The 27,054-nt window shown below is 39.4% G+C and overlaps 1 protein-coding gene across 3 annotated transcripts in view; it reads right to left on the reverse strand.

Moving 5' to 3' along the window:
• MYO1B (myosin IB) overlaps positions 1-27,054 on the reverse strand; it is a 158,266-nt gene that overhangs the window by 44,599 nt on the left and 86,613 nt on the right. For all 3 annotated transcript variants that reach the window (XM_004674430.2, XM_012728316.1, XM_012728311.1), the window contains exons 5-12: positions 23,340-23,444; positions 19,934-19,980; positions 16,538-16,601; positions 8,653-8,751; positions 7,453-7,556; positions 5,737-5,884; positions 5,355-5,473; positions 448-534 (exon numbers count right to left, since the gene is read on the reverse strand). In XM_004674430.2, the coding sequence (XP_004674487.1) occupies positions 448-534; positions 5,355-5,473; positions 5,737-5,884; positions 7,453-7,556; positions 8,653-8,751; positions 16,538-16,601; positions 19,934-19,980; positions 23,340-23,444 (773 nt within the window). The remainder of the gene's footprint in view (positions 1-447; positions 535-5,354; positions 5,474-5,736; positions 5,885-7,452; positions 7,557-8,652; positions 8,752-16,537; positions 16,602-19,933; positions 19,981-23,339; positions 23,445-27,054) is intronic.

Raw genomic sequence — 27,054 nt, forward strand, 5'->3', positions numbered from 1 at the left:
CCACTTAAAGAAAGCATTTGTGGTCCTTTATTTAAAAAAAAAAATTACTGAATCTTTTAACAGTTAGTAAGGTCTTTCAAATCATCTTGTGCAAGGCCTCCTTTTATTGAAGAGTGAAGAACATATTAGCAGCTAGAGAGACCAAGTGACCGTTTAAGCCAGATGTGTACAAATTAATTAGTAGACAAGACATAAGCAGGATCCAGGACATTGATACTCAAGAGTAACTCTGTGGAGACTAACTTGATGTCCCACTGAGACTTTTCATAATAACACATGGCAAACAAAACAGGACTCCTTGTAGATTTCAACTAGCAAGGTAAATGCTGTTTAATGAACCATCTTTTATAAGTGATCATCAATAATATGATTACAGAATCAAATTCAATGTTGACATGCCAATACCATTGGCTGCAACTGATGTATTTGGTTACAGAGACTCGGTACCTTAATACTTTCATTGATTCGATTCACCAACCATGAAAACAGCCTGCTGTAGAGGTTTTTAGCCAGAGCATCCCGGGCATAATAAGCCTATTAAAAGGAAAAAGAAAAATTCAATACCCACTATTGCCACAATGCTTAATTCCCATAAAATGAAGCTTTTAAAAAAATAATTAAAGCTCTTTTTCTTAAAATTTCCTTTCAGAGACAGTTTCTGTTATACTCTGGAAAAACAACCAAGCAGTTAAGTGAATATGGCAAATTGTTTATATCCAGATGTTATACTTTTTGCACCCCAGGAAGCTAATTCTAAATATGGTAAAAGCTTTTCCCACAAAGATATTCATCTCAATGCTATGAAATAAGCTAGAGGTTTTGCTGCCACACAGAGAGAAAGCTGGGACTTGCTGAACAAGCAAACTATTACACCTTATATTCTAAAGAATTGCACTAATTAGATTACATGGAAAGCCTTCCCAAATGACAGGTAACATACTACAGCTGCAAGCACAGCACCTTTTCCCTTCATCTGGCATTTCCATGCTAATCTCAAACTTTTCTCCCTACATCTCAGGCAGGTAATCTAATCATGAGAAGAACCTCCACCTAGAAGTTGTCCCAAAATAAATAAATAAATGAAGCCCAACCATACAATGCTGTGTTAAAAACAATGGGAGGGTTATGATCCCATAGCAGAAGCGGCAGGTGAGAAAGGCATTTAAAACACTGAAACACAGAAGTCTCGCTTTAAATGTGTGCCCTTTCTTAATAGCCTGCCTTCTTTTTTTTTTGCCTTCTTAAAATGTCAGTGCCTAGAACAGAATCTGGCTGTATTTATATCATGATACTTCCCTTTTCTTCTACACTACCTCATGAGACTATGTAATTCTCTCCTATATAATTCTTTCTAAGTCCTTTCCCCTTATCTTCTTGAAAGTCAAGTTATCTTAACATTACATCTTAAAACAGAACATATTTATAAGTAACTCTTTTTCATTGTAATATCCAGCTTTCTTGTTGCATGCTATCGATTCCAACAAACCACCACTTACTTCAATATGCAACTGAACTAATGGCACAACGTATTCTGGCTAAACCTCTTGCTATTTTTTTTACAGTGTAATCAAAGGCAATAGTATTGTTCTTTGCTTCATTCAAAGAAGTATTCCAGGGAGTCTTAAACTTAAATGCTTTCAGGAATTGCATCGAAGAAAGATAATGGAAGTAATGAGATGTTCAGGGGCTGGAGAAAGCATTCTAGGTTAAAGCCTCTCAAATTCAAAATTTAAAAAGCATGCAAAAAAAGCCAAACTAAAAAACTACTCTTTCTTCCAATAAAATGGGCTTACTGAGCTCTACCTGGCCCCCAGGGGCTGCCAATTTACCACCTCTGATGTCAGTCAGTTTGATTCAGGCCATCTAATCTCCACAACAATATCTCCTAAGGGGAAGAAGGCTTATTCCCTTTTAAGGATCACTGACACAGTGTAGAAATGAGGGAAGACACCAAGCACACCCATTCACCATCTCAGATTCAGTAAGAAAAGGTCCCTGCACTGTGAATGAAGTCCACTGAGCAATCTGCCTTAGAGATGACAGAGTCAAGCAGGGTCAGAGCACTATGTCAGCTGAGGTGGAGGCACAGAGACCCATGGACTCAGGGTCCATGTTCTGGGGGTGCCCACTACAGCAGAGAGATCAAGCCAACATGAGAGAAGTGACTAAGGGCAGAGAAGGGAGAATAGGCAGAGGGAAGAGGCAGGGGCCTATGTGGTCAAGGAAGCCTCCGGGATGACGTGCAGCTAGATGGACATTTAGACAAGTAGAAGAAACAAGCAGTGACGTCTAGGTGAAAGACAAACAGGAGCAAAGGCACCAGGCAAAAATAAGTATGGTATTTAGAAAACTAGCAGGGAATAAACTGAGATAAACTGGTAGGGTCAGATTGCAGAGGGCCCTAGATGCCAAGAAGAGTGCGTGGTAGCTGCTGAATGTGAACTCTGTCTTGAATTTCCATTATTTCAATATTAGTCATCCTATCTGGGGAAAGATCTAAAATGCCATGGGGAAAATGAGGCATAGGGCAATAAAAATGATAATGGGGCTGAAGAATTGAAACTATGAAAAACAAAGGTAATAAAACATATCACTTCTCCCTAGAATCAACACCTTTTAAGTAATAAGATTGGTAGAAACAAGTAGAAACAAAAAGAAAAGCTTAACTATTGAGTTGACAATTGAGCACATCAAATTCTATTATTCCAAAGGTGGAAAGAATGCAGAAAACTTTTGCCTAGTGACGCAAGGTGATTCACTTAGGATGAGGCACCCGGGCCTGGCTTTTGTAGGGGATCAGTAAAAAATCAAGAGCACAACAGAACAAAACCCAGAACAAAATATATCCATCTGTAAGTATGTATAAAAGGGCCTTCTCACAAAATATTTTTTGCATCATATCATTATCTACTTAATGAGTCTCCACTCTGGTTACTGAAGCATCTAAATTCAGTGTGGCCATCAGGATCAAGGGATTCTGGCTTGATCCATCCTGACTCCTGGGTCAGCAGCAGCAGCTCAGCGCTTCTGGCCTTGCTAACAAAGCAAACACTCAAGTCTCCCGTCCTAGATCTATAGAATCATTCCGGTGGGTGGGGCCTGGAAGCCATTTTTGATGAGCTCTCCTGTTAAATCTCTTTTTAAAAAAGATTTGTTATTTATGCATACAAGAACTGGAGTACAGGCAAGAGGTGCAGGAGGCAGTGAGAGGATTCACCACAAACAGTGAGGAACAGAACAGGCAGATCGAAGAAGTACACTGCTGAGGGGAGCAGCGGATAGGTCACGAGAGGTCTGTAGCGCCACGTGGGTCTGGGGATCGAACTCATGCTGCAGTGGCTGTGGACAGCCTCACAGTGCTGTGCTTTAAACCACTGTGCCACCAGGCAGGGCCCCCTCCTGGTAATTCTGATGGACACTCAAGTTTAAAGACAATCGTAGAGACTCCACTAACCTTTCCGGCCTATTGCTTGAATTCTCTTCAATATTCAAAGTCACACACAGGTTTGATCAATCTTTTTTCTGAAGTCCTCCAAACCTGACTTTCTCACTGTTTTCTTTTTGAAATGCTTCCTCAAAAAAAACATGCTTTATAAATATTTACTGCATGTTTATAAAACATGCTTCAAGATAGGCTCAGAAACCATTCTCCATGGAGTACTCCTTAGTCCCTTATATCCCTGCTATGGTCTACAAGGGGGCTTGTGCTGCACAAGCTCTCATTAAAATATCTTGACTAGGTGAGGTGCTCACCAGGGCAGTGAATTAGTAGGTTACTCGGTACAGATAAGACGACAGAAATGAAATAGTGATTTAGGAAGAATTACACAACATCCATAGCTAATACATGATTGCTACAAAGCAAACCTGCTTATACATACTCAAAGCATTTTCCACAGTCAAAATAGCTCACCAAAATGAAGAAATTAAAGCTGAGAGAAAGCTAAACATGACATTCTTGAGTAGTTGGAAAAACAAGGTTAGAGCAAAAGAAATATTAAACCCATCGTACTGTCTTACAGGTTCCTTAAGGCAGCTTAGGAGGAGGATGAGAAGACAAAGCAGGCCTGAGTAGGAAAAGTCCTGAATGAGTCATTTGCTCTAGCCCAGATCAGTACTGACTAGTGAGAAAAAGTCCAAGGCAGAGCAAAGGGTTTACATGAAAGAGGCTCCTGTATTTATCTACCTCTCAGACTTACTGTCATGCATTCAGGAATCCATTCACTCAGTACGCACTGCAGTTGAATCAAAGGAAACAAGATGTAGCAACTCCAATTTGTGACTCAGAAAGACTTCACTGGCCTCCATATAGAAGAAAGCAGGGAGGCACCATGACCATCTGACCACAACTGGCTTGTTTCACTGTCTTCTCCAAATCAGTAAATTATTTCTCCAGGCTTGTGGGCCAAAAATATTGGGAGTCATCCTTGACTCATTTCTCTCATTCCATATATCAAGCCGTCAGCAAATCCTGTATATCCCCTACTTCCAAATACATCTAGATGTCACCACTTCTCACTCTATTGCTACACCTAGTCAAGCCTTCATCATCTCTGGATGAGCAAACAAATCCTTGAAGCACCTGCGCAATGAACATAATTGCTATGTCCCCCCCCAAAACCAGTACTTTAAGCCCTAATTGCCAGTGGGATGGATATGGGGTCATTAGGAGGCCATTCGGCTTAGAGGGGGTCGTGAGAGTGTAACTCTGTGATGGACGTGCACGCTTATAAGGGCAAGAAGACACCAGAGCGTGTCTCCCCCACTCTTCTCTCTCTGCCACGTGAAGATACAACAAGAGACGGACATAAGAATGCCAAAGAGAAGGTTCCTCCCACACATCCTGGCACCTCCCAGAACTGTGGGAAATAAAAGTTTTTTTATTCAAGCCACCGGTCTGTAGTATTCTATCAGACAGCAGCCCAATCTGACTCGGGTCTTCACATTGTGGCCAGAACGGCCCTATGAGATACAAGGCAGATCACACCACGTGGGCTCAAAACTCTCCAGTATTTTCCACCTCCCTCCTTCCCCATCCCCATCTCCATGATCCTCCTTATTCTGTTCTGCCTTTTCTGTCTGTTTCTGCTGTACTTACCACCCGCTAGCTTACTATGTCGACTTATGCATTTGTTAGCTCTACTGACTCTCGTCTGACTTCTCTTCCTACCAAAGCATGAAGCTCCATGAGGGCAGGGGTCTTATTGTTTACTGCTGTGCTGCACCCGCTTCCACCTGCACCAAAGATGCCTGGAATATGGTATGACAGCTGGCAGTCTACAACATGCAATGTTTGCACATATAAGTGACCACAGACTTTCAAAACTCACCTCTGGACATTACATTTCACCCACCTGAGCCACGTTTAGGGTCGTTGAAACCTTCTCTTGCTTGGCCTCAACCGTTCGGAAACTGAAAGCTCGTTCTAGAACTGACTGATCAATGCCAGTCAACTCACAAATTTCCTTTAGTTCTGTTACAGGAGGGGAAACACAAGAGGTAATCATATAGGTGCTGATAATAATTACGGTCAAGACTTAGGGTGCTCTTTTAAATCACAATCAAAACTGAACAGTATAAAACATCTAAGTCAAAGACGTAAAACTTAAGCTGCCTCAGCTTCACAGAAAGTTTTTATAAACCAACAAAAACCAAAAAGTATTATTTTCATGATTAAAGTCTGGGCAGATGTTCAAAGCAAACTTGCTAAACAAAGTTGATTTTCCACTGACTTACCATTTTTATCTTTGATTTTGCTTTCATCTAAACCATTTACTCGAGATTCAGGCTTGAACTCGATGTTCCCCAGTTTCAACACCGCTGCCACCACCTCCAACACAGACTCAGCCTCATGATCCATAAAACCTACAATCTGCATGGCATTCTGGGAGGGGGGTAAAAAAAGCATCTGTTTTCTTTCTGTAGTTTTTTTTTTTAATTTATTTATTTATGCATACAGAACTGGAACACAGGCCAGAGGTAAAGGGATAGTGAGAGGACTCACCAGAAACAGAGTGGGGAGCATAACAGGCAGATCGACAAAGTACACTGCTGAGGGAGGCAGCGGGCAGGTCAGGAGAGGTCTGCTGCGCCATGTGGGTCACCTACCCTCCCAGGGCAGGGGAATCTAACCTGCACTGAAGCAGCTGTGCCTAGCTTGCAGTGCTGTGTCCTTACCTGCTGCGCCACCAGGGAGGACCCTCCTTCTGTAGTTTTTATTATTTTTTAATATTTATTTTAGCCCTAAGGCACCCCACACACTGTAGCAAAGGGGGACATGCAAAAGGAAGATAAAAGGGAAAGCTTTGAGCCCTGAGCCTTGATTCCCAGCCTCATTTCAACTGCAGCTGCTCAGTCTATGATACATTTTTTTTAATACTAGGGTCCTACTGCTAGGAACAAAATCAAACAAAAAGCTTTCCCCGCCCCTTCCCAAAAAGCTCTTGTTTATTTTGCATAAAACTGTGGTTTGCAAAGGTGATGTGCCTGATGCAAGGCACTATGGGTAACAAGGAACATTAGTTCAGTTATAGATTTCTGAGTGCCAATGTTTCAGGCAAGGAATTTAACACAAGTGGTTTTGAACTCAAGTTTTTAAAACATGTCCAAGAAACAACAGGCTTTCCAGATGAGGAATTTACAATTTTTTTAAAAAAATGATATAATCTATTCTTTTTGAGACTAGTGCAACTTATTTTTACTAATTTATTTCTAGTGACTAAGTTACCTAGTAATGGGAGTAATATAAGTTTTTCTCATGCTTTGCACAAATAAGCAAAACTACAAAGAACAGGAAAAGAATCCTAGATCATCATTTTCACTCACTCTCAAGAGATTAACTGATGTCAGTCTTGTTTCATCTTTACTTGGGCAGACCCCCCTTCCTTATTGCCACAGCTGCTTCATTTGCAAGTAAATCCCGCCCCTCCCCCCACAGTCTCCTGTTCAAAAAGGAGTAATTTCCAAAGTACTACTTAAAATTGGAACACATATTATTTTAAATAATTGATTTTCTAATGAACATAGAAATGTGAAACCTTCTGGTTGACAAAATTTTTTGAATACTTGATTAAAACATGACTTTCTGTCTCAAAAATAGTTTTAACATTTTTAACTGACGAGCCTAGGATCGCGTTCATACTTTTGAAATTAACTACTGAGCTATGGCTATGAAAATATTTGGAATTTAAACACAACTTTAAAAAAGTCAAACCACAAATAGTATAAAAACCTTTTGATAAATAACAAAACTGCATGCTCCAGTAAAGCACACTATGCACAGTACTGTATGATTTCCTGAGATAATAAAAACTCATAAAAATGCAATCAGCTCTTGTAAAATTCCAAGGTAACATGAGTTATACACATTTAAGAAAACCGAAACTGTTACTAATTCCAATTGAGCCACACAAGTTACGTCACATGTTAGAGTAATAGAAGATTGCACCTTACCCTGACAGTTCTGAAATGTGCTGCATCATCCACACCATTAACCTTAGCAGAGTCCAAACTCAGGTAGTTGTATCTGCTGAAGTCCCGCTCAAGTTTAAGTCTATCTGTTGAATCACACCCACACAAGAGAAGTTACAGCAATAAATCTATTCATCTCGAATGCCTCGTTCGTTAGTACTTCGGATAACATGAATTTCATCTTATGCTTTTAAATCAAAAGAATAAAACTTGATGGTCAAATAACAAAGGCATTTTTCTAATACCAGCTTTACCAACATTGTACTATACCTATCCAAGCTATTTTTTTTTTTCTTTACATTTATTCTCACTGGATATAAGACTCATCTGTCATCGCAACACTGGAATGTGATTCTCTCAACTAGACACTTGGGTCTTCTTTAGTTTGTAATAATAAATGTACAGGGCAGTGATCATAGTACCTTTTTGGACTCTTGTGAGTTACTTCATTGGGATATATTCCAAAAAAACGGTGTGCCTGGGCGGTAGACTATGATCACTTGATGACTTATTTTGGGTTGCCAATTAGTCCCCCAGGAAGAAGTCCTTCACTTTGAAGTGACACCCACAAGCTTAAAGTAGAACAGTGCCTGACAACTCTGCCAGCTCTATCTCTTGTACTAACTTCTATCTCTAGTGAGTACTTCAGTGCTGTTTTAATTTGCATATGACTATTAATAGAATGATTTTTCCCCCAAGTGTGGGTGACCATCCATAGCTATTGGAAACTAACCTTATGGACTTTTATTAATTCTCTAAAATACCCAGAGGTCAGAATTTTATCCCCTGCATCAGCTGCAAATGCCTTCCCTTTATTTTTCAGTAAGCAGAAAACGAAGCAATCTGTTTTCATATCAAGTGTAGTCAGCTACTACTTCCTGCTCATTTCTCCTTCCCAAGTGCAGTGATAATATTCTTCCATTTTATTTTCTGAATTATGACTGGCTCCTCCCCCCACACTTAGCACTTTCAGTAAAACATCTGAGGCCCAGGACACAGATCTGCTGGGTACTAGGGCAGACAGCAACCAAACTGGTGGAGAGAAAAAACCACACACTCTTTAACCAGAATCATGAAAAATTTGTATGAAGGGAGGGGAACAGCATTCAGGGCACATTTTCAAAAGAATGCATTGGAAAATGCTGACATTAAAATTAAAACATAGTAATAATAGAGACTCACTGAGGAGCTCTTCAGAGGCGCCAGAGAGCAGCTGATAGAATACATGGAAGTTTCTTTCACCCCTTGGCTGCTTAACAACTCGTGATTTTTCTAACAGATCTAAAGAGAAAGAATCAAATCATAATATTTTATCAGTTTTACCTTCAAAGCCACTATATTTCATTTTTTCTCCCCCCTTTCTTTTTTATTTTGTTTTGTATTAATAAAGCTAAAGAAATTACATGTTAGGCTGTATTTTTAGACACAAGCACAACTCTAAATAAAATCACCAAATTAGCATGTCAGGATCTTTTTAAACAAAAATAGTTGTATTCAACAAGCTGATCAAAAACAGCACAGTTTTTCTATTAATAGTCTCTTGGTTTTATATAACATTACATTAAAGAGTAACATAAAAACCCAAGCATTAAAATGAAATCATCCAGTTACACATCCACTTAATCATAATTATTAATAAGTAATTTTAAGGCAGTATTAGATGGCTTATAGACATTTGTTTTATTGAATCTTCCCAAATGGTGTATAAAGTATCATTTTACAGATGAAGCAAACTGACAGTCCAAGAGTTTAAGCATTTGAACTCGGGCCCTAGTGCAGACCCCATCTTATATCCATACTCCCTGCTACCTGGAATAGGTAAAGCAGATTTCTTGATTATCTTGAAGTGTTAAAGAATGAAAGATGATTCTCATTAAATGCAACTGGGTGTTATTTGAAGTATACATTCACTGATTCCAGATAACTTTTCATCTTGTAAATTTGATGTCTTGAAGTTTTCAAATTTTCATCCAGAAATGGAAAGAAGGAAGGGAGGGCGGGCTTAAGGGAGGGTGAAAAAGGAAGGAAAAAGAAAGGAAGGATGGATGGAAGGAAGAGAGAGAGAGAGAAAGCCAGTTAACCAGAAAGGAGACACGGAGGCAGTGTGAGGCAGCTTACAGCGCAAGGTAGAAGAGATTCCCGCCTGGAGTCCTGCTTATCACACCAGTCTTATAAAAGAGGACCTGTATTTTGCAGGCAAAGACCTGCAAAGTTATAAAATTCTAAATGACTGATAACATTTTTGAGCAATAATTCTAGAGGGGAGACACCTCTGACTGCCACTTAAATTAAAATGTAATAAAGGCGATTTAAAAATGAGTAAGAAAAGACATGCAGTTTCTTTCAAGAAATGGTCCTTGAACTTCCTTATTTGCATTTCTGGCTCTATAAAGACAGCTGAGGAGGAGCCCAGTTCAAGTGTCTCCTGGAGGAATGAGAAAGTCCTAGGGTGCTCCAAACTCAGGAGGTCGTGTGCAAGACTGGAGAGACGGGACAAGGAAACATAAAGCAAAGTCAACTAACAAGAACAAAACAGGGAAATATAAAAATGATTAGGAGCAGGACACTGGAGTTTCAATTTTCCTCTCCAACAATCATTTGGTTTAGATGACTGCTCTCAATCACACATAGGGAATAATGAAGGTTTTACATTTAGCAATAAAAGAAAGAAATGGAAACAGAAAAGCACAAATGAGACAAAATTTAGAAAGGAAAAGATGTGATATCCATCCATCTCTAAGGAGTGAGCATTTTATTTTGGTAAATTAGTAAGTGAATATCCACATGGAGAACAGGAAGTAGGATAAAGAGGGAAGGGCAAAATTGCAGTACTTTTACCTAGCATGTAACCAAGCTCCTATAGGGTCCTGAGAACATTGGTAATTGTAGAAAGAGTCCATAAGGCATGTGCAGATTCTTCATTGAAAAACTAGTCAGTAGAGGAAATTTCTTGCCTATGATACTAACTGGACTAAATGAAAAATACAAACAAGTGCTACAGTTTACTTCCTCCATTCCTGCACAAATTCCTTCAATCAACCTGACTTACTGCTCACCCTCTAGGTGCCAGGAACCATCAGGAAATAAGCCCAGTACCTACTTTACAGGTGAGATGTTCCTCTTAGCTACGAGTGCCAAATGTTCAGATCAGTCCCTCCACCCAAACCAACAGTGCCAGCTTTCTCCTGGCTGGGCCACCCAGCCTCTTCTGAGACAAGAGGAGAGGCAGAGAAGGCAGAGTGACCATGTACCCAGTGTGTCATAACCCACTACCGCTGCTCCATTCTTATGACAGCTAAGAATTCCTCCGCGCCTTATAAACGTCAGCTGCCTGCTGCCCTCTCAGCTAAGTGACACCTTAGTAATGTGCCAAGCAATTGTTCAGCAGCCCTTATCAACACGTGCCACCAAGCAAAGCGTGCTACTTCAAGACAAAACAATGCCTTTAAAGTCCATGACAAGGTCACAGGGCGCAACGGCAAAATGCTGGGCAGTCTAACAGGCACTTTTTGAGCGTATGCTCACAGGATACTGAAAAAGCAAGAACTCTTAAGACTCAGCAGACAGCAGCCACCAAGTTAAAGAACAATATGCTTGTACACTGCAAAAAGGGATGATGACCAGTGCTCTTTCTGGACCAGTGCTCTTTCCGGAGGATCAATGATGGCTATTACATTCAAATATGAAAAATATGTGTGTTTGAAAGGAAAGGTGCAAGAGGAAAGTGGTCAGGGAACTTTTGCTGACTTGCCACTATATTTTCGTTTGTTGCCCATTCAACCCTGAACATTTCCACTGAGGCTGGTTTTATAACCCCTACTGTATAGGTAGGAAAATAAGGCTGGCATTGTATTGTTACTGAGCCAAGGAGTTAGAATTCAAAGCTTTGGGCATTATGACTAAGACGTCATGCTTCTGCTCTTTATACTTTTCCAGCAAAATCTATAAACACTTGGAAATGGCATACTTTACATAAAATCTATGACTTCACCTAAGTAACTCAGTCAAAATGAGGAACCTTTTATTACAAAGTAGTGGAAGATTTTACCATTTATAATGCTTTTAGTCTATTACCCCAGAGCCTCCTCATTCTTTATGACTTTTCTTGTAAGTTACAAGCTTCTAGGTAGAAAAGTAATCAGGAAAAATGTTTGCTTCCAAATAATTCACTATGTTTGAAACTATTCCCTATGGTAATTTTTTAAGAAAAATTTATTTATTTATGCATACAGAACTGGGGTACAGGCCAGAGGTACAGGTGCGGTGAGGGGATTCACCAGAGACAGAGTAGGGAGCAGAACAGGCAGATAGATGAAGTACACTGCTGTAGCAGCGGGCGGGTCAGGAGAGGTCTGCCGTGCCATGTGGGTCACCTCTGGGGTGGGGGTCGAACTCATGCTGAAGTGTCTTTAGCTTCTTAGTGCTGTGCTTTAACCCACTGCGCCACCAGGAAGGGCCTGATAATATTTTTTAATGTGCAGTGCCAACAAAATCTAACGATGAAGCCATATCAAATAATGACTCAAAGTACAGAACATCAATTCAATTCACTCTGAGGATTCACCACTAAACCACTTTAATTTACTGAAATGCCCCCTGAGTTAAAGCAAGCATATGGCATAACCTCTTCTGTTGCATATTCTTGCTGTGGAAAGAGGCTCTACTAACAACATTTCATAAAGAGCACAGGCTGTGCCAGATATTCAGTAGCAATAAGAGCATAAGAGCCTTTCGGCTCTTGGACAACACATCTATATTCCTTTTTAAGATATAAATTTAGACTCGTATTAAAAATGTCACATTTTAAGGGAACAGATAAATCCATTAAGGCATTTTAAAGAGGGAAATCAACAGAGACAAAGAACCACTGGAATCAAAATTCCCCACCACCTGACTATAGAGGGAATCAGGCTATATGACCTAGGAGCTCTTTTCGTTTTGACTAATTACTAGCTACACCAAAGCATGACCTATGGTAGGACAGGCACCTTGTGGCACAAGGTATGAAATAAGTAAAATGTCTGCGTTTGCACCTGCTGGAGAAGGAAGCTTTTTAATGGGGGGAAAAAAATAGCAAAGTACTGTGTATCGGGTTAAAGCGCAGCACTATGAAGTTGTCCACAGCCATTGCAATGTGAGTTCAATCCCCGGCTAGGGAGGTGACCCACATGGCACAGCAGACCTCTCCTGTCTCCCCGCTGCTCCCCTAAGCAATGTATTTCAGTAGATCTGCCTGTTCTGTTCTCCACTTTATCTCTAGTGAATTCTCTCACCCCACACCTATCCCAATTCTTGTATGCATACAATAAACAAATTTTTAAAAAAGAGAAAAAATAGAAGAATAAAACACATTGTGGTCGGGGTGGAGAAAAAAGCCTTGTTATTTTCAAACACAACAGATGAAGGACTAGATGAGACACTCAAAGTTTCTTTATTTTATGTATATTAACCCTTCCTGAAAAAGGAAATGGTCCTATTTCCTTTGGTTAAGAAGTAAGAAGGACTCAGCTTCATCTTACTTTGGCTAGTGAGTCCAGAATAAAAGTAAAACCTGTGATACAGAAATCAGACCAAGCCCTGCAACCTGGGCTCCTTTCAATGGCTCAAAGACAAACATTACCCAAAACTGCTTGACTGACATGTATGAGCTTTTAACCGAGTTATGCCCTCGCTCCACACAAAAGGACATGTCACCCAACTGGGTGCCTACCATCGATTACTATAATTTATCTGCCTTCTGTCTCCATTGTTTTCTATAACCATCCCTGAAAAAAAAAACGTGTCAACCAGTTCCCTCGGGTGCCACCTTCAGCCGAGCATTGGAGAAGGTAGGTGAGGTGAGGAGGCGAGACCAGCCTTTGAATTACCCACCCACACAGGAGCCTGAAGTGGGACAAGCCTCCAAGATCCCAACCTCACCATGCAAGTCTCCCACTACTGTGAGTCGTCCTGGCTGAAGCCCCACAGGAAGTGCAGAAGCCCTGCTTGCTTCTTGTGAAATCATGACCCACAGAACCCAAGAGCCATAAAGGGCCGTTGCTTCACACTACTAATTGGGTTGTGGCTCCCGAGGCAATAGTAATAACTGAACCATCCACCACTTCCAACATTTGTTTTCCTTCATATTCCAAAGGATCAGATATTTTGCTTTTTCCCAAGCTGAGTAGAGAAGCCACTAACAGATGTATTTGACTACCAGTAACTTTGTTTGCCTTTCTGGGATCTGGAAAAAGTATCTAAAAGTGATTAGCATAGAATATTCATATAAAATTATCCAAGAAAGCAGAAACTTTATTTCCCAATACATTTCTTTATGTAAAACTGTACTTTGTACTTTAGAGTACATCGTGTACTTGTATGACTCATTTAACAATTATATAGTTGAATATCAGACACTATTTTAGTTGACCTTATAGGGAGATAGAGATAATAAACAAGTTTATAACAACAACAGCAGCAAAACAAACATCTGAGTGTTGACTATATGCCGCACTGTTACAGTGATTTAGAAGCTAACGAATTACACTTCATGACAAACCTGTGAGACAGTACAATTATTCCAAATTCAAAGATGAAAATATATATTCAGAGAATTTAGAAATCGGCTGCCTTTTTGTTTAGATATTGGAAACCACATGATAAGTCAGTATGAGTTACATGAGTCGGTCATGAAATTGTCCTAGTAATGAGTCAGGAAAAAGAGGGTCTATTTATATTTAAACAGTTCTATCTTCATCTCCAGCATTTTCTGATTACTTACTGCATTTCAGGCATCATACCAGGCTCTTGAGAGATGCTGTGAACAGGACAGTTCTTATGGTTTACACAGGTATATGCACATTTGAACTCATAAGGTTTTCCCCCCAAAGCATAAATCTTAGTGCAATTCTTTTTTTAGAAGCTAAAAATCCCTTGAGATATGTACTGCATTTTCTCCAAAGTCTAAATTGCTATCTAGTGCCACAGCTACAAGTGCAACAGGATTTCAAAAGCTTCTATTTATATGACGCTAGATCCAAAATCCTCAAATGTAAATGTATCAATTCTATGAGACCAACCAGCTTGAACAAAGTAGGAGCAGCTGTCTCACATCAGCTGGCTATCTGCATATGCTACCATGTCTTATCTTCCCTATGGGAGTAAATGTCTGCCATTTTCTACTTTGGGTACACTTCTTTTCTAATGATATAAACCCAAGGACTAAGTTGATTCTACAGCATACCTCTTTAAGAAAGAGAAAGTAAATTACTGGGCTTTGTCTCCCACTTCCTAGGTACACAGCAGCTGAAATGACTTTTGCCTTTTTCAGTAATTCCAGCCAACATTTATGCTTTTACTAGACAGCGGCTGGAAAAGGAGGCAAAATATACTTCTTCCCAAAGGCAAATCAGTCTTCTTTGCTAGGATCCAAGACGTTAACTTTTAGCAGCATGGCAAAGTCGACACCCCCTTTGCCAGCAGAGAGCAACTCCCAGGAACCACCTATGTATGAGTCAATCCACGCAGGGTGAAATTTCCTGCTCTCACCACAAATGTGTCCCTTTCCACTCCAAAGCAGGGTGTTTCCACCACCACAAATTTCAGTATAATTTCATTGTGGGAACAAAAAGTAATATACACCATATGAAATCCATTCATGAAGGTATATTAATCTTAATTGGAAAAGAACTCAGTGTTTAATATTTATTCTCCATGGATACTGCAAGAATCAGAGGGTAGAAGTATTTGTTTGGAACTTACACTTTAAAATGTTAAGTTACTTTCTGATGCTTAGAATAATAAGTTATTTCATTTTATTGTTTCCCTAGAGTCCTCAAAAGTAATATTGATTCAATCATTCCAGAATGTGTAGATGCAAGCTCTATGGTGAACACAGCGAGTTTCCTCTCATGTAAAAAGGAAGATATTATTAAATCAATAACTAGAATTTGTCTTTTAAAAATTAAATGCTGCAAGTTTATGAATATTTTTTAGTATAATAATGAATCACTACTTAAAATGGTGGTCTTAAAATGTGGCATTCCTCTTCCAGTACAATGCTCCTCAGTGACCATATGCTATGAAGAGAGTTTACCACACAGGGTAGGTAAAGCTATAATTACTTGCTTTTGTTTACATCATATATGGTTTCCATGAATATGTTTGCTCCCATATTTAACATATAAAACCAATGAACCTAAGTAGCATTATCCTAGACAACTTCATGTCATAGTAAAACTTCCTTTTCAAGATGTTTCTCTAATGATCGCACACTTTCACAAATTTAAATCACCCATGTACGGCATACAAAGTGCACAGTCAGACGAACTACAAGAGAAAAATGCAATGATTTAAAAACTACAAAGTGGTGGAAACAGAAAAGATCCATGGAATTCATCCACTGTTATGAAGATGGGAAAATGGTTACTTGCAAACTGGGGTTCATATATCGTAACTGACTGTGTAATTGGCTGCTGATTACTTAAAATGTTAATTTTCAAGTAACCCTGATCCGATTCTAGAGTTTATCAGGAGGTCTCAAGGGCCAGATGGGGATCTGGGAATTCTGGCTACCGTCTCCTCTTACTCCAGATGAGGTCGCAGTTTATCTGCATCATATTTGGGTACCCGCACACAGTTTCACTTTTTTATTACTGGATTAGCATAAAGGCCCACACTTCAATGATCTAAATGCACAGGAAGACACAGAGAAGTTCTCACAACAAATTTCATAGGGTATATGTTACCCCCAAAGTTATATTGAAAGCAACTGTATATATTGTTTTTAATCAAAGAATAATTTTTTTATGAAAATAATCCTTAGAACTTTTTTATTACTGAATTAGCTTAAAGACCTAGTAGAGCATAAAATACAGTTGGAATAAGATATTTCTTTAGCAGACTTCTGGTTTCTCAAAGGTAAAGGATTAAGTGATCCTTTAAAAAGATTCAGAAATTAAGTTCTATTTTAAGGCAATCTGAAACACATGTTTAAAAGTCTAAGAAAACGAAACATGTTTACACCTGTCTTGACCCATGTATTTAAAAAGTTGTATTATAAATATGATTTTTCAAGTAAAATACTCACAGTTGCTTATTACTCCTCCCAGTGGATCACCTTTAAAATCAAATTCAATATCCATATATTTGCCCTGCCAAAGAAAGACTTTGTGTTTACATTCACATCAAAATATTTGGTCCGCGTTATCTTCCTAGAAAACAGCATACAGAGCTTGTTTTCACATATTGGTTTAAATGTAATTAAGAAAGAAACAGTTCATGTAACCATGACACAAAACAATATGGCGCCATAAATAATTCATACTAAATACCCCATTAGCTCAAGGCTAACATATCCTGTTGCTAATTCAAGGACAAATCTTCCCAGTCATCATGTCACTTTTCCCTTTTAGATATGTGATTCAAATTTCTGAAGTGTGTGTATTCAAGGATAAAAAACTGGGGAAAGTAAGTATTCCTTGTGTCTGTACTCATCAACTAGACATGTTATTTTTAGAGGCAAAATGTTTTAAGCCATGGCTGAAATACCAAACAATACCCTACAGTGGATGAAATGGAACACAAAGTTCTGATTTTCTATCTCTTCAAATTCAATGTGAATTTGTGTGAGGTGTGACCAGCTCAGAATCAAAAACAGATCATTCTTAAATCTCTTTGGCTTCTGATTGAGATCATACAGCAATAGGTGACCCAGTTTCATGCTACGGTTTATAGATGGGTATCTTAAACACACAGAAACAATGTAGCTTCATATTATGACTTTAAAAGAATCAGTCCATGACTGTCATTAAAGAGCAAAAAGTTTAACAGAATAAACCTAAGCAGTATTTTGTTTGAAAAGGGCACATTGATCTCTTAAGAGGTCTTCCGTTTTGCTTCAGGTTCCACCTTTGTAGCAGTGAGAGAGCCAGGGCTTGTAAGTCATGCTACCCAAGAATTATTCTCACTCTATCTTCCAAATAATGGTAAAGGAGAAGGAAGGATGCCATGCCACGTGGGCAAAATGGGAACTGTGAACTTATTAACTCGAGTGTACTCCCTCACCTTCTCCTCCGTCAATATCATGATCATCTGCTCTTTTTAAAACTTCATTTATCACTCAACAAATGTCTACCCACTATTTCCTGATTCATAAGGTGGGCACAGGAGTAAGCAAGGAAGAGCTCCTACCCCTAAGGAAATGGCTGTCTGGGGGGAGCTGAGACAGGTTAATAGGACAAGGCTGTGTCTGGGGTACCGGACCACCCACAGAGTAGGACAGAGGAAGAGCAGGACAGCTACTGAAACTTAAATGTGAATTGTTGGAAGTCAGCTTGGTATGGTGGGGATGGGGAGTGGGGGTGCAAGAAGAGACAGGCCTAAGAGTCCACAGCCATGAAGATGGTGTGTGGGGAACAGGCTGGAGAGGAAGCTGGAGCACCCTGAGTGGAAAGCATACCAAGCCTTAATTACATACATTAGTTTATATGTAAAAATCATTCTATGTTTTATTCTAGTTTAAATATATCATGGCAAGGAGACACTTCTGACAGCAAAGTCATGTCATTAAAGTTTCCCAATGAGAGTGGCATCATCAGATTCTTCACAATAGCACTCTGGCCAGTGTGGTGGGCTAGAAAGGAGCAGACGCAGCTGAGTAGAGGTGGCAGTCATCAGGGAGAAATGCTGTTGGCAGCTTTCAGCAGAAGGAGCAAAAGAAAGAAATAACTAGAGTTAGAGGGCACCAGAGAGTCACAGTGACACATCCAGGAGGGTTGTACGGGGTAAAGAACAGAAGTTCAACACAGCGCATCTCATAGGCTGGGGAGGGGCGAGGGACACTGAGGAAACTCCAATAGGACACTAAAATATCATCTTAAAGGTCATCAACACATAACACATGTTAAGCACACATAACAAGACCATGGCAGCGCCTACCAGATTCTCAGTGAAATTATCAAGAAATTTATTCTGTGTTTAACCAGTAAAACACAGTAAAGGAAATACAAGTTCCCTGTAGTTGTAAAACATTATTATATGTAGCAGTAACTTCAAACGCAGCAGTCCTACTACAAATTTACAATATGAATGTGAATCTATTACTGATACATAGACCACAAAGCAGAGAAACAGAAAAACTGGGCATGAAAACATTGAGCCTTTAATCAGCTATTAATCTCATATGCTAATACCCATATTATAATAGAATTACTCTGAAGTTACTTAATTAGCCAAATCACCCACCAAACCTTTTACTAGATTTTAAATATCACTAATGAGTAATGACTTTTTAAGCAGTATTTTTTTTTTTTAGTTTCACGGTTTATAGACTAAGTACATTTGCAAATATTTTTAAAGTATGTGTGCACATGCACATACAATGTGCACACAGCAAAATAAAGTCTCTTCCCATCTAAAGAGGCTTGATGTACTGTAATTATTTCTATCTGCCCACACTTTGCTTCTAATTCTATTTATGTAATGAGATTAGCCGTGTTACCGCAACAGGAAAAGGCATGGCTCAAATCAGTTATAACAACTTAAGGGGCTAATCCAATGGAAAAAATTCTCAGCGTGGAAGTAGGAATCTAGCTTTCCACTTTGTAAGCCATCAAAACTACCTCCCCCTCAAATTATGCTCTTACTTGAGGCACTGGATACCTCAGGTTAAACACAGAGAAAGAGCTAATAGGAGAAAAGACAGAGAAAGCACAAGAAGAGTCTCTGAAAGGGAAGCAGAAAAGATCATCCAAAATGATCCCAAGAAATCAATTTATAAAGTAAATGATCTTTTATTATGAAAATTTATATAGCTGGTTATGCTACAGAAAAGAGGTACCAATTTCAAAATGCTCCACAGCACTACTCAATATATTTCTACCCCGCTGTCTCCTTGTTTGTCTCTTTATGAAGACCAGAGATGTGAGAAAGGGAATCACAGTGGGCTAAGGATGTGTATACCACATGCTGAGATGAGGCTGGACCGGTTTCTATTAGTGGAATTAGCATTTGCCAACTCAACCAACTCAAAATACCAATTAGCTTCAGTCTCCGCTATTCAGTTCTTCCCTACTAATTGCCAAAAATACTAATTTTACTTTTATAAAGACTTGGAGTACAACCCCACCAATGCTGGTCCCAAGAAATAAAAGGAGTGGAGCTGTAGAGTACACAAACTTGATAATTCTGTTTATCCTTTTTCTGGCTTTGGACTATGACTTCTAATACAAAAATTAGGTAAATGAAGTTATTCTAAGCAGCTTAACTGTTCATGGAATGTTATGGCAGAACATGAAAAAAGATCTTGTCATTTCAAGAAGAATTAAAAAGAAAAATTTCAGAAAGCAAAGAATAGACCTTCCAGAACTATCAATGCCTTAACACAGATTATGCTTTATTTTATAAAGAGATATTAAGTGCTTATGAAATACCTATGGTTGTTTCACCACAAGTGAGCGAAATATTAGTACTAACAAATACTTACAAATCTAGAGGAGTTGTCATTCCTTACAGTTTTGGCATTTCCAAAAGCTAGTAAGAAAGAAATGAATGCATGGTTAAAACTGACAGAAATGTAACTTCAAATACAACGAAAAGGCATGCAATACTTGACATTTATAATCCAAGCAAATACAACTTGTAGGGATGACATTTCTGTCCAAAATTTCCACAGAAACGTACTTCTAACAGCAAAGTCTTAATAACTTGCTAAATATTTCATATCTTAACATAAACTCATAGAAAAAGAGAGAATTGAGCTATGATCTACGGAATTTTCTTCACATGTTACTCTAAACATAATCTTGTCTAATTCAGCACCTTTCAATAGTCAAGAAGTAGGCAAATGAGTGAGCAGTCAGCAAGAAATTTTGCTCTTATACACTTCTTATCAACCAATCAAGGTTAGTGAAGAACTAATGACCTAATATTGTCACAGGTTTTCTAGGACTTGGTAAAGTTTCCAGATGGAAAAAACACAAGGCTGTCATGAGGATCCATGGGTCACATTGGTGAGCAGGAACTGAGGTGGACATGACGATGTGGGAAACAGAAATAAATCTCTCAGCCAAGAACCAGGCATCAAATCCCTTGAAAGCCATCAAGAACAGCAGGTTGTCCGAGCTTTGAAAGCCATCTCCCATCAGGCCATGGACCTTTGTGTTTCAGTTAATTTGGACGACAAATCTGATGTATTCAATTTCACATTAGCAAGCTTTTAAAAATGTTTTTGCTAAAAAATTATTAGGGGGTTTTTGTCAGTTAAGACAAAATTGACAAAAGTCAACACAGGGTAAGTTGAATCAGAGATTCTAGTGGAAATGGGTATGATTTGAGGGGTGCTTCGATAGAAAATAGCTGAGATATAACAACTGAATGTGCAGGTTTTCTCATGCAAACCTCAAGAAAGGATGCTTGCTGAAACAGTTCACATCCTAAGCCCATGCCCACCCTCAGGTAAAAGACAAAAAAATGCAACCTGGATCGTGGTAAACGTTGACCTAGTTATTATAAAGTCCATGACATTTTCCATGTTTTTGTAGGCTAGTCCTTTGTGGGGGGTGTGAACATGTAGGGTAGCCAAGCTAACTCACTTGAGCAGCCCCAAAATCTAGCTGGAGAGGTTGATACAGAAAAAAGCAGATTATTGTGGCTTGAAGGTCAAGGGTGAGTGAAGAAATTGCTTCAAAAAAATTTAATTTGGGACAGCATTTGCAAGCCAGAAACCATCTTTTCATCACACAAATCTTGAGTTGCACATTACTAAACCCAGTTCTATATACTAAAGTCTTTTACTAAGAGCCATAGAACCAAAAAACCAGTGTGCTCTTATAGAATATGTGAGAAACGTTGGCCAGTTGTTTTTCTAAGTTCATTGTCCTAAATGTTCATTTACAGTAGCTGGTGCAGTCAAAAAGTAAAGCATTCCCATAAATATAATACATAATGCCCACGGGAGACATTTCTTCCATTTCCTCCACTGGGGCTTAGTTTCAAATACCACTGAGTAAAGGGACAGATTCTAATCACTGATGCAAACTGTAGCATTCCATAATGCTTCTCCTTGAGATAACTGCTTTCTTCAAAGCATATACAGAAAAGTAGCACACGGGCAGCACCCTAACATAAAAGCAAAAGATCATAAGTCAAAGAGAGAGCACTTTCTATAATAGTTTATTTGCTAAGCTACTGTAGGGGAATAAAGATCTATTAACAATATAATAGCTATTTAATTTTTGCTTCTCACAAAGTTAAAATTTTTTCATGGATCTAATTTCAGTAATTGGAGGATAAAGATGAACAGTGTCTACTTTGTAATAAAATAGAAGGAGGGGCCAGGTCTGAGTATCAAAGACAAGGGCATGGTTCAGTCCCTCCATACTGGGGGACGCCCCACTCACCCCAAAGCAGCTCTGTTTTGTTTTTTTGTAAAGATTGATTTATTTATCCATACAGAACTGGGGTAACAGGCCAGAGGTGCAGAGGTGGTGAGAGGCTTCACCAGAGACAGAGTGGGGAGCAGAGCAGGCAGACTGACGAAGTACACTGCTGAGGGGAGCAGCGGGCGGGTCAGGAGAGGTCTGCCACGCCATGTGGTCACCTCCTGGGCAGGCGGGAATAGAACTCATGCTAAGTGGCTTTAGCTTCTTGGTGCTGTGCTTCGACACGCTGCAGCACCAGGAAGACCCCGCAGCTCTGCTTTTAATCCATGTTAAAAGTCTTGAACTTCCCTGACACTGAAAAGGGATTGAACTAAACTACTCTTCTAGACTGAGAGTCACACGAAGGGTGTTCTTTACCCTCTCAGGTAACAGTTGGCAATGTCTGGAGACATTTTCAACAGAAACCACTATGCGCATGGGTTACCGGTAACACCTAATGGGTAAATATCCAACAGTGCAAAGGACAGACCTCACCACAGAGCGGGCCCCCGTCAGTCCCACATGTCAGTTGTGCTGGGGTTGAGAATCCCTACTCTAACTCAACAACACTGCTAAACGACAATAAGGACAGACTTCACAGAGATGGCTAGTCATCCATCAGGAAAGACTGATTTACTGGTCCAGATGAAGGAAGGTTTAAACCAGTGGTCTAAGTGAACTACCATGGTATTTCAGTGGACTCATCTGTGACTTTGTTTTCTGGAGTTAATGTAGACTGAATATTTATAAATGTTTGTATTTAAATGTTTGTATTTAAATGTCCACCACCCCACCACCCCAAAGTGCAGCTGTTGATGTTAATGTCTAATGTGAAGGTATTTGGAGATAAAACCCTTGAAAGATGATTAGAATTAGATGAGGTAATAAGGCAGACAGCAACCCCTCCCCCCATTATCCTATCCTCACTCCCACACAAGAAGAGATTAAGTGAACGCATGGTGGCCCTTAATAAGCCAGTAGGCCTCAGAAGAAATCTACTTGCCACCACCTTGATTTTAGAGTTCTGAGCTTCCAAAGTATGAAGGAGGATTTTCCTGTTATACAAGTCACCTGTCTATGGCATTTTGATATGGTGGCCCAAGCTGACTAATACAGGTGGCCAACTACATAATTTGAGTTCAATATTTCAATTTAGTCTTTCTGTAACCCTAAAAAAAGGTGGTCTTTAAATGTATCTTTGAGACAGCCTGGGTATCCTAACAAAAGAAATAACCAGCCAAAGATGACACCCTGAACAATAAAATAGCACCGCACTCATGCTGCTCTTTTCCATCAAGCCAAACGCCAGAACCAGTGGATGCTTTATGTGCTGGGTGGTATGGCCTGAATCTCTTCCTCCTCGCCCCCTCATCTGCACCCACTTCTCAGCACAGCAGATACCTCAAGTGCCCTGAAAACTCAAGTTTATCCTTCAAGTCACATTGACCCAACATACATTGAAAATCCTACCTTCCAGGACTGGATTGGACTGTAGAAGCTGTTCCTTGACTTGGTTAACTTCTGCTCCTTTTCCACAAACAGCTGCTACATACGACATGACAAGCTTGCTGGCCTCTGTGAATGACAAGCCATATTAAATTAAGTCAACATTTTTTAAAAAGTTGGGGAGGGGTGATATAGAGATCTGGGATAGAAGACCTCACTAATTGTGTTTTGAAATGTCTTTTTTCTTGGGGTAATTAATCTGCCAGGGAACCTTCTTCAATAAGTATACTTTCTAGCCAATGACATGCTTTTAATTCAGTTATAATAGGAACTGTACTTCAAGGCTGTACTGGGCCACTGAATCATGTGCCAAGTATCGCTGCCAAGAGGCCTCAGGAGAACTATCTTCTTCGAGCAATCACTTATGTACTATTACGGCATCACACGCAGATGATTCAAGTCAGAAAAAAACTGGTAACTGGGGTATCTTAACCAGTTGTTGTGGGTTTTTTTTTTTTTTTAAGAAAAACAAATTGCTCTTCCTCAAAAATATTTCTAAATCAAACTGATTTGCTCACAATTAAGCTAAATTACTGAGTTGACTGAAAAACGAAGCAGCTAATCTAAGGGTTTTATAAGAAATTTAGTCCTTGTTTGTTGCCATGGCTTCCCTGGTAACCCTGAAAGTAGGCAGAGTGAACGCCCCCTGAGGATGACAAAGAACTTAGCTCAAACTGGTACAGTGGAGGAAATTTGCTTTTGGTGATTTTATCCTTCTCCCATCAGCTTGTGTTCCCTATTAGCAGCTACCTTCTAGAACCTGATCCTGTTTTTGTTTGTTTGTTTGTTTTTTAAAGATTTATTTGTGTATACAGAACTGAGGTACAAGCCAGAGGTGCAGGGGCTGTGTGAGGATTCACCAGAGACAGAGTGGGGAGCAGAACAGGCCGACTGACTAAGTACACTGCTGAGGGGAGCAGCGGGCAGGTCAGGAGAGGTCTGCCGAGCCATGTGGTCACCTCGTGGCAGGCGGGGATTGAACTCTTGCTGAAGTGGCTTTAGCTTCTTACTGCTGTGCCCACCAGGGAGGGCCCAAACTTGATCCTCTTAAGAGTCAAACAAACTTGGGGTCATAGTGAGTTACATGAAGTGCAGGTTTCCTTATGGAAGAGCTTCTCAGAGAATCATGTGTATTGTAAACTCTGGAAAGGGATCAGGTAGGCTCCTGTACTTCCCTGCCATGGAGCTCTTTCTTGTCCTACTGTCTCAACTCTAATGTTCCATAATGAAGATCTGGGAAATGCTCAACTATTAAATATTGGTAGAATAAAAAAGATAGGCCTGGGCATTGGAGGTAAGGTAACCAATCTCCCCAAATCTCCTTTCTCTTGAATCTCTGTACTGGTGCCTCTACCATAGGCAGGAGAACCTTCCTCAGGTGTGTCCGAGACCTCAGCTTACAGTACAAGCAGCAAACCTCAACGCGGCCATTTCTCTATGGGAGACCTGCAGGTGGCTTCCAGAACGCATTTCTCACCACCGAAGAAACAGGAAATGAATAGCAGGCAGGTCACCTTTGTTGGGCCCCTGCCCAGATCCTGCTGGAGGGCCTCTGACCAACACAAATACAAGGGCTCCGAGTGACGGAGCACCAAGAATCCACACAGGACATGTGCAGTTCTCTAGGCCTGACACGGCTGTCCCCGGGAACTAGCAAACACTGCGCAGAAGAGGCTCTCACTGGTGGGAGCTTGTGTCACTCTTCAGTCACTAGTTGTGTCTCCGTCCAATTCGCTTTCTGGGTAATGCAAACAGTCATCTGTGATGGTCCATTTCTGCTGAATCTTTTTAAAGACTCTAACTGCAGGATGGGCTTTCCTCTTTGCAATACCTTCCTCCAAAGGGCACTGTCCTGTAACACATTTTCTATGGTGTAAAGTTCCTGGACTACATTTTTCCATTATTCCCAGGGCTTCATTATCTAAAAGCCAGTCAATAATAGGTAACACTGCTCAGCCCAGGCTGACTGGACTCCGTTCTGTTACATTTCATTTGACTTTTTAGGGCTACACTTCCCTCTACCTACCAGTCCAAATAGCAACACTTCTGCTCACTTCAGGATAATCCCTAGAATTTCTAAGCTTTGAGCTTTCAAGTTCAGCAATTTCCTGCCATCCTGTACTAACTGGTTCCCAACACTGGGCCAACGCTCATGAACCTCCCACATATCCAACTCTGAAGTTTGACCTTCAAGCAACACCTCCAGGCTTTTTTCTCACCATCTGCTTTCTCAACAGCATTCTTTGCTCCTTATTCCCCATCCCCAGGCTGTCTTGTTTATTCCATATTTTAAGGACCTCACTGTAACCAAACCACAGTTCACACCAAGTTCTCTGGCAATCCTGTTCTGGTGCAGGATGGACTTAGGGAACAAGCTACCTAAGGGGACAGAGCAGAATCGATCATAAATGACAATTCTTTAGTGGGCATTAAAATTTAATTGGACTCTCAGAGGTCTTTCAAGAGCCAGAACAAAATGTAATCAAATTCTCTGTGGGTTAAAACTGTTTCAAAAAGAAAAAAGGGGGAGGGGGGCTCCATTTGAAGTGTATGTAATTTGAAAATTATACATTATCCTATAATATTTACTAAGATATAAAGATGGATGAACTTAAATAGACATTAGGAATCACTTTATTAACTCTAAAATCTATTTAAGTTATGTAGATACAATTTTTTAATATGGTTAAAGTATATGCTTATTTCTAAGCTATCAAATAGTTCATATGTGCATATTCCTAACTACTCAGGGACTTTATTACTGGATTCAACTTAGCAATTCATTTTTGGAAGCTGAGATTAAGAATAATTTCTCCTAAGTTTTATTGGATAGAGGAGAAAATGCATAATTTTTTTTACTGACATACGACTTCATCTTTATCTCAAGAAGCTCATAAGAGAGTCACTACTATAAAGGAATAAGTAAACCAGTTAAGTGTAAGGTGAAAAGTCTAACAGTGGAAAGGACTGTTTCATAATATCTCACCATACTGCAAGCAAGAAGTAATAGGTTATTGCTTGAACCTCACTGCTTTATTTCCTTTTGTTTCTTTCGGGCAAAAGTTCACATAAATTTGGATCTGTATTCAAATATTTATATATTTTTTCAAATCAAAAATTTATGCAATAGCAAATCAAGAATTAAATTATCATCCACCATATTTCAAAGTCTAATTTTTTAATTAAGCTGATTGTTGTGAGAATCAGCTAAACATGACCTTGGCAATCACAGAATAAAACTGTAAATATTTTCTAAAGCAATTCAATTGAGCAGACTATGAATACACTAATCCAGTAATCATAAACTCAATGACATCTGGCACATATTGTGGGAAATGCTAAATAAATTGATCTGAAACAAAAAGCTATATTTTTCATGAGTATGCAAAATTTCAAAAAGCACTGTCATGTTCAGACAGAAGAAAATTGGCATCAGGAGCTCTGAAAACTGACAAAACTATTAAAATAGCACAGCATAAGGTCAGTTTTTACTTCACTTACTTTAATTCAAATATACTTTACAACATGCAAATTTATCTACTTATATGTTTGAATATAACTTGAATCTTAAAGTTCACTAGTTGTCAGACAGACAAAAATATGGAGTCTTCAAAGTCAAAGAGTCGTTTCATTTTATTATATAATTATCTTGTAATTATTATATGATCAGATAATTATG

Source organism: Condylura cristata, unplaced genomic scaffold, assembly GCF_000260355.1.
Source record: "Condylura cristata isolate star-nosed mole 26May11 unplaced genomic scaffold, ConCri1.0 scaffold00002, whole genome shotgun sequence".
Taxonomy (NCBI): domain Eukaryota; kingdom Metazoa; phylum Chordata; class Mammalia; order Eulipotyphla; family Talpidae; genus Condylura; species Condylura cristata.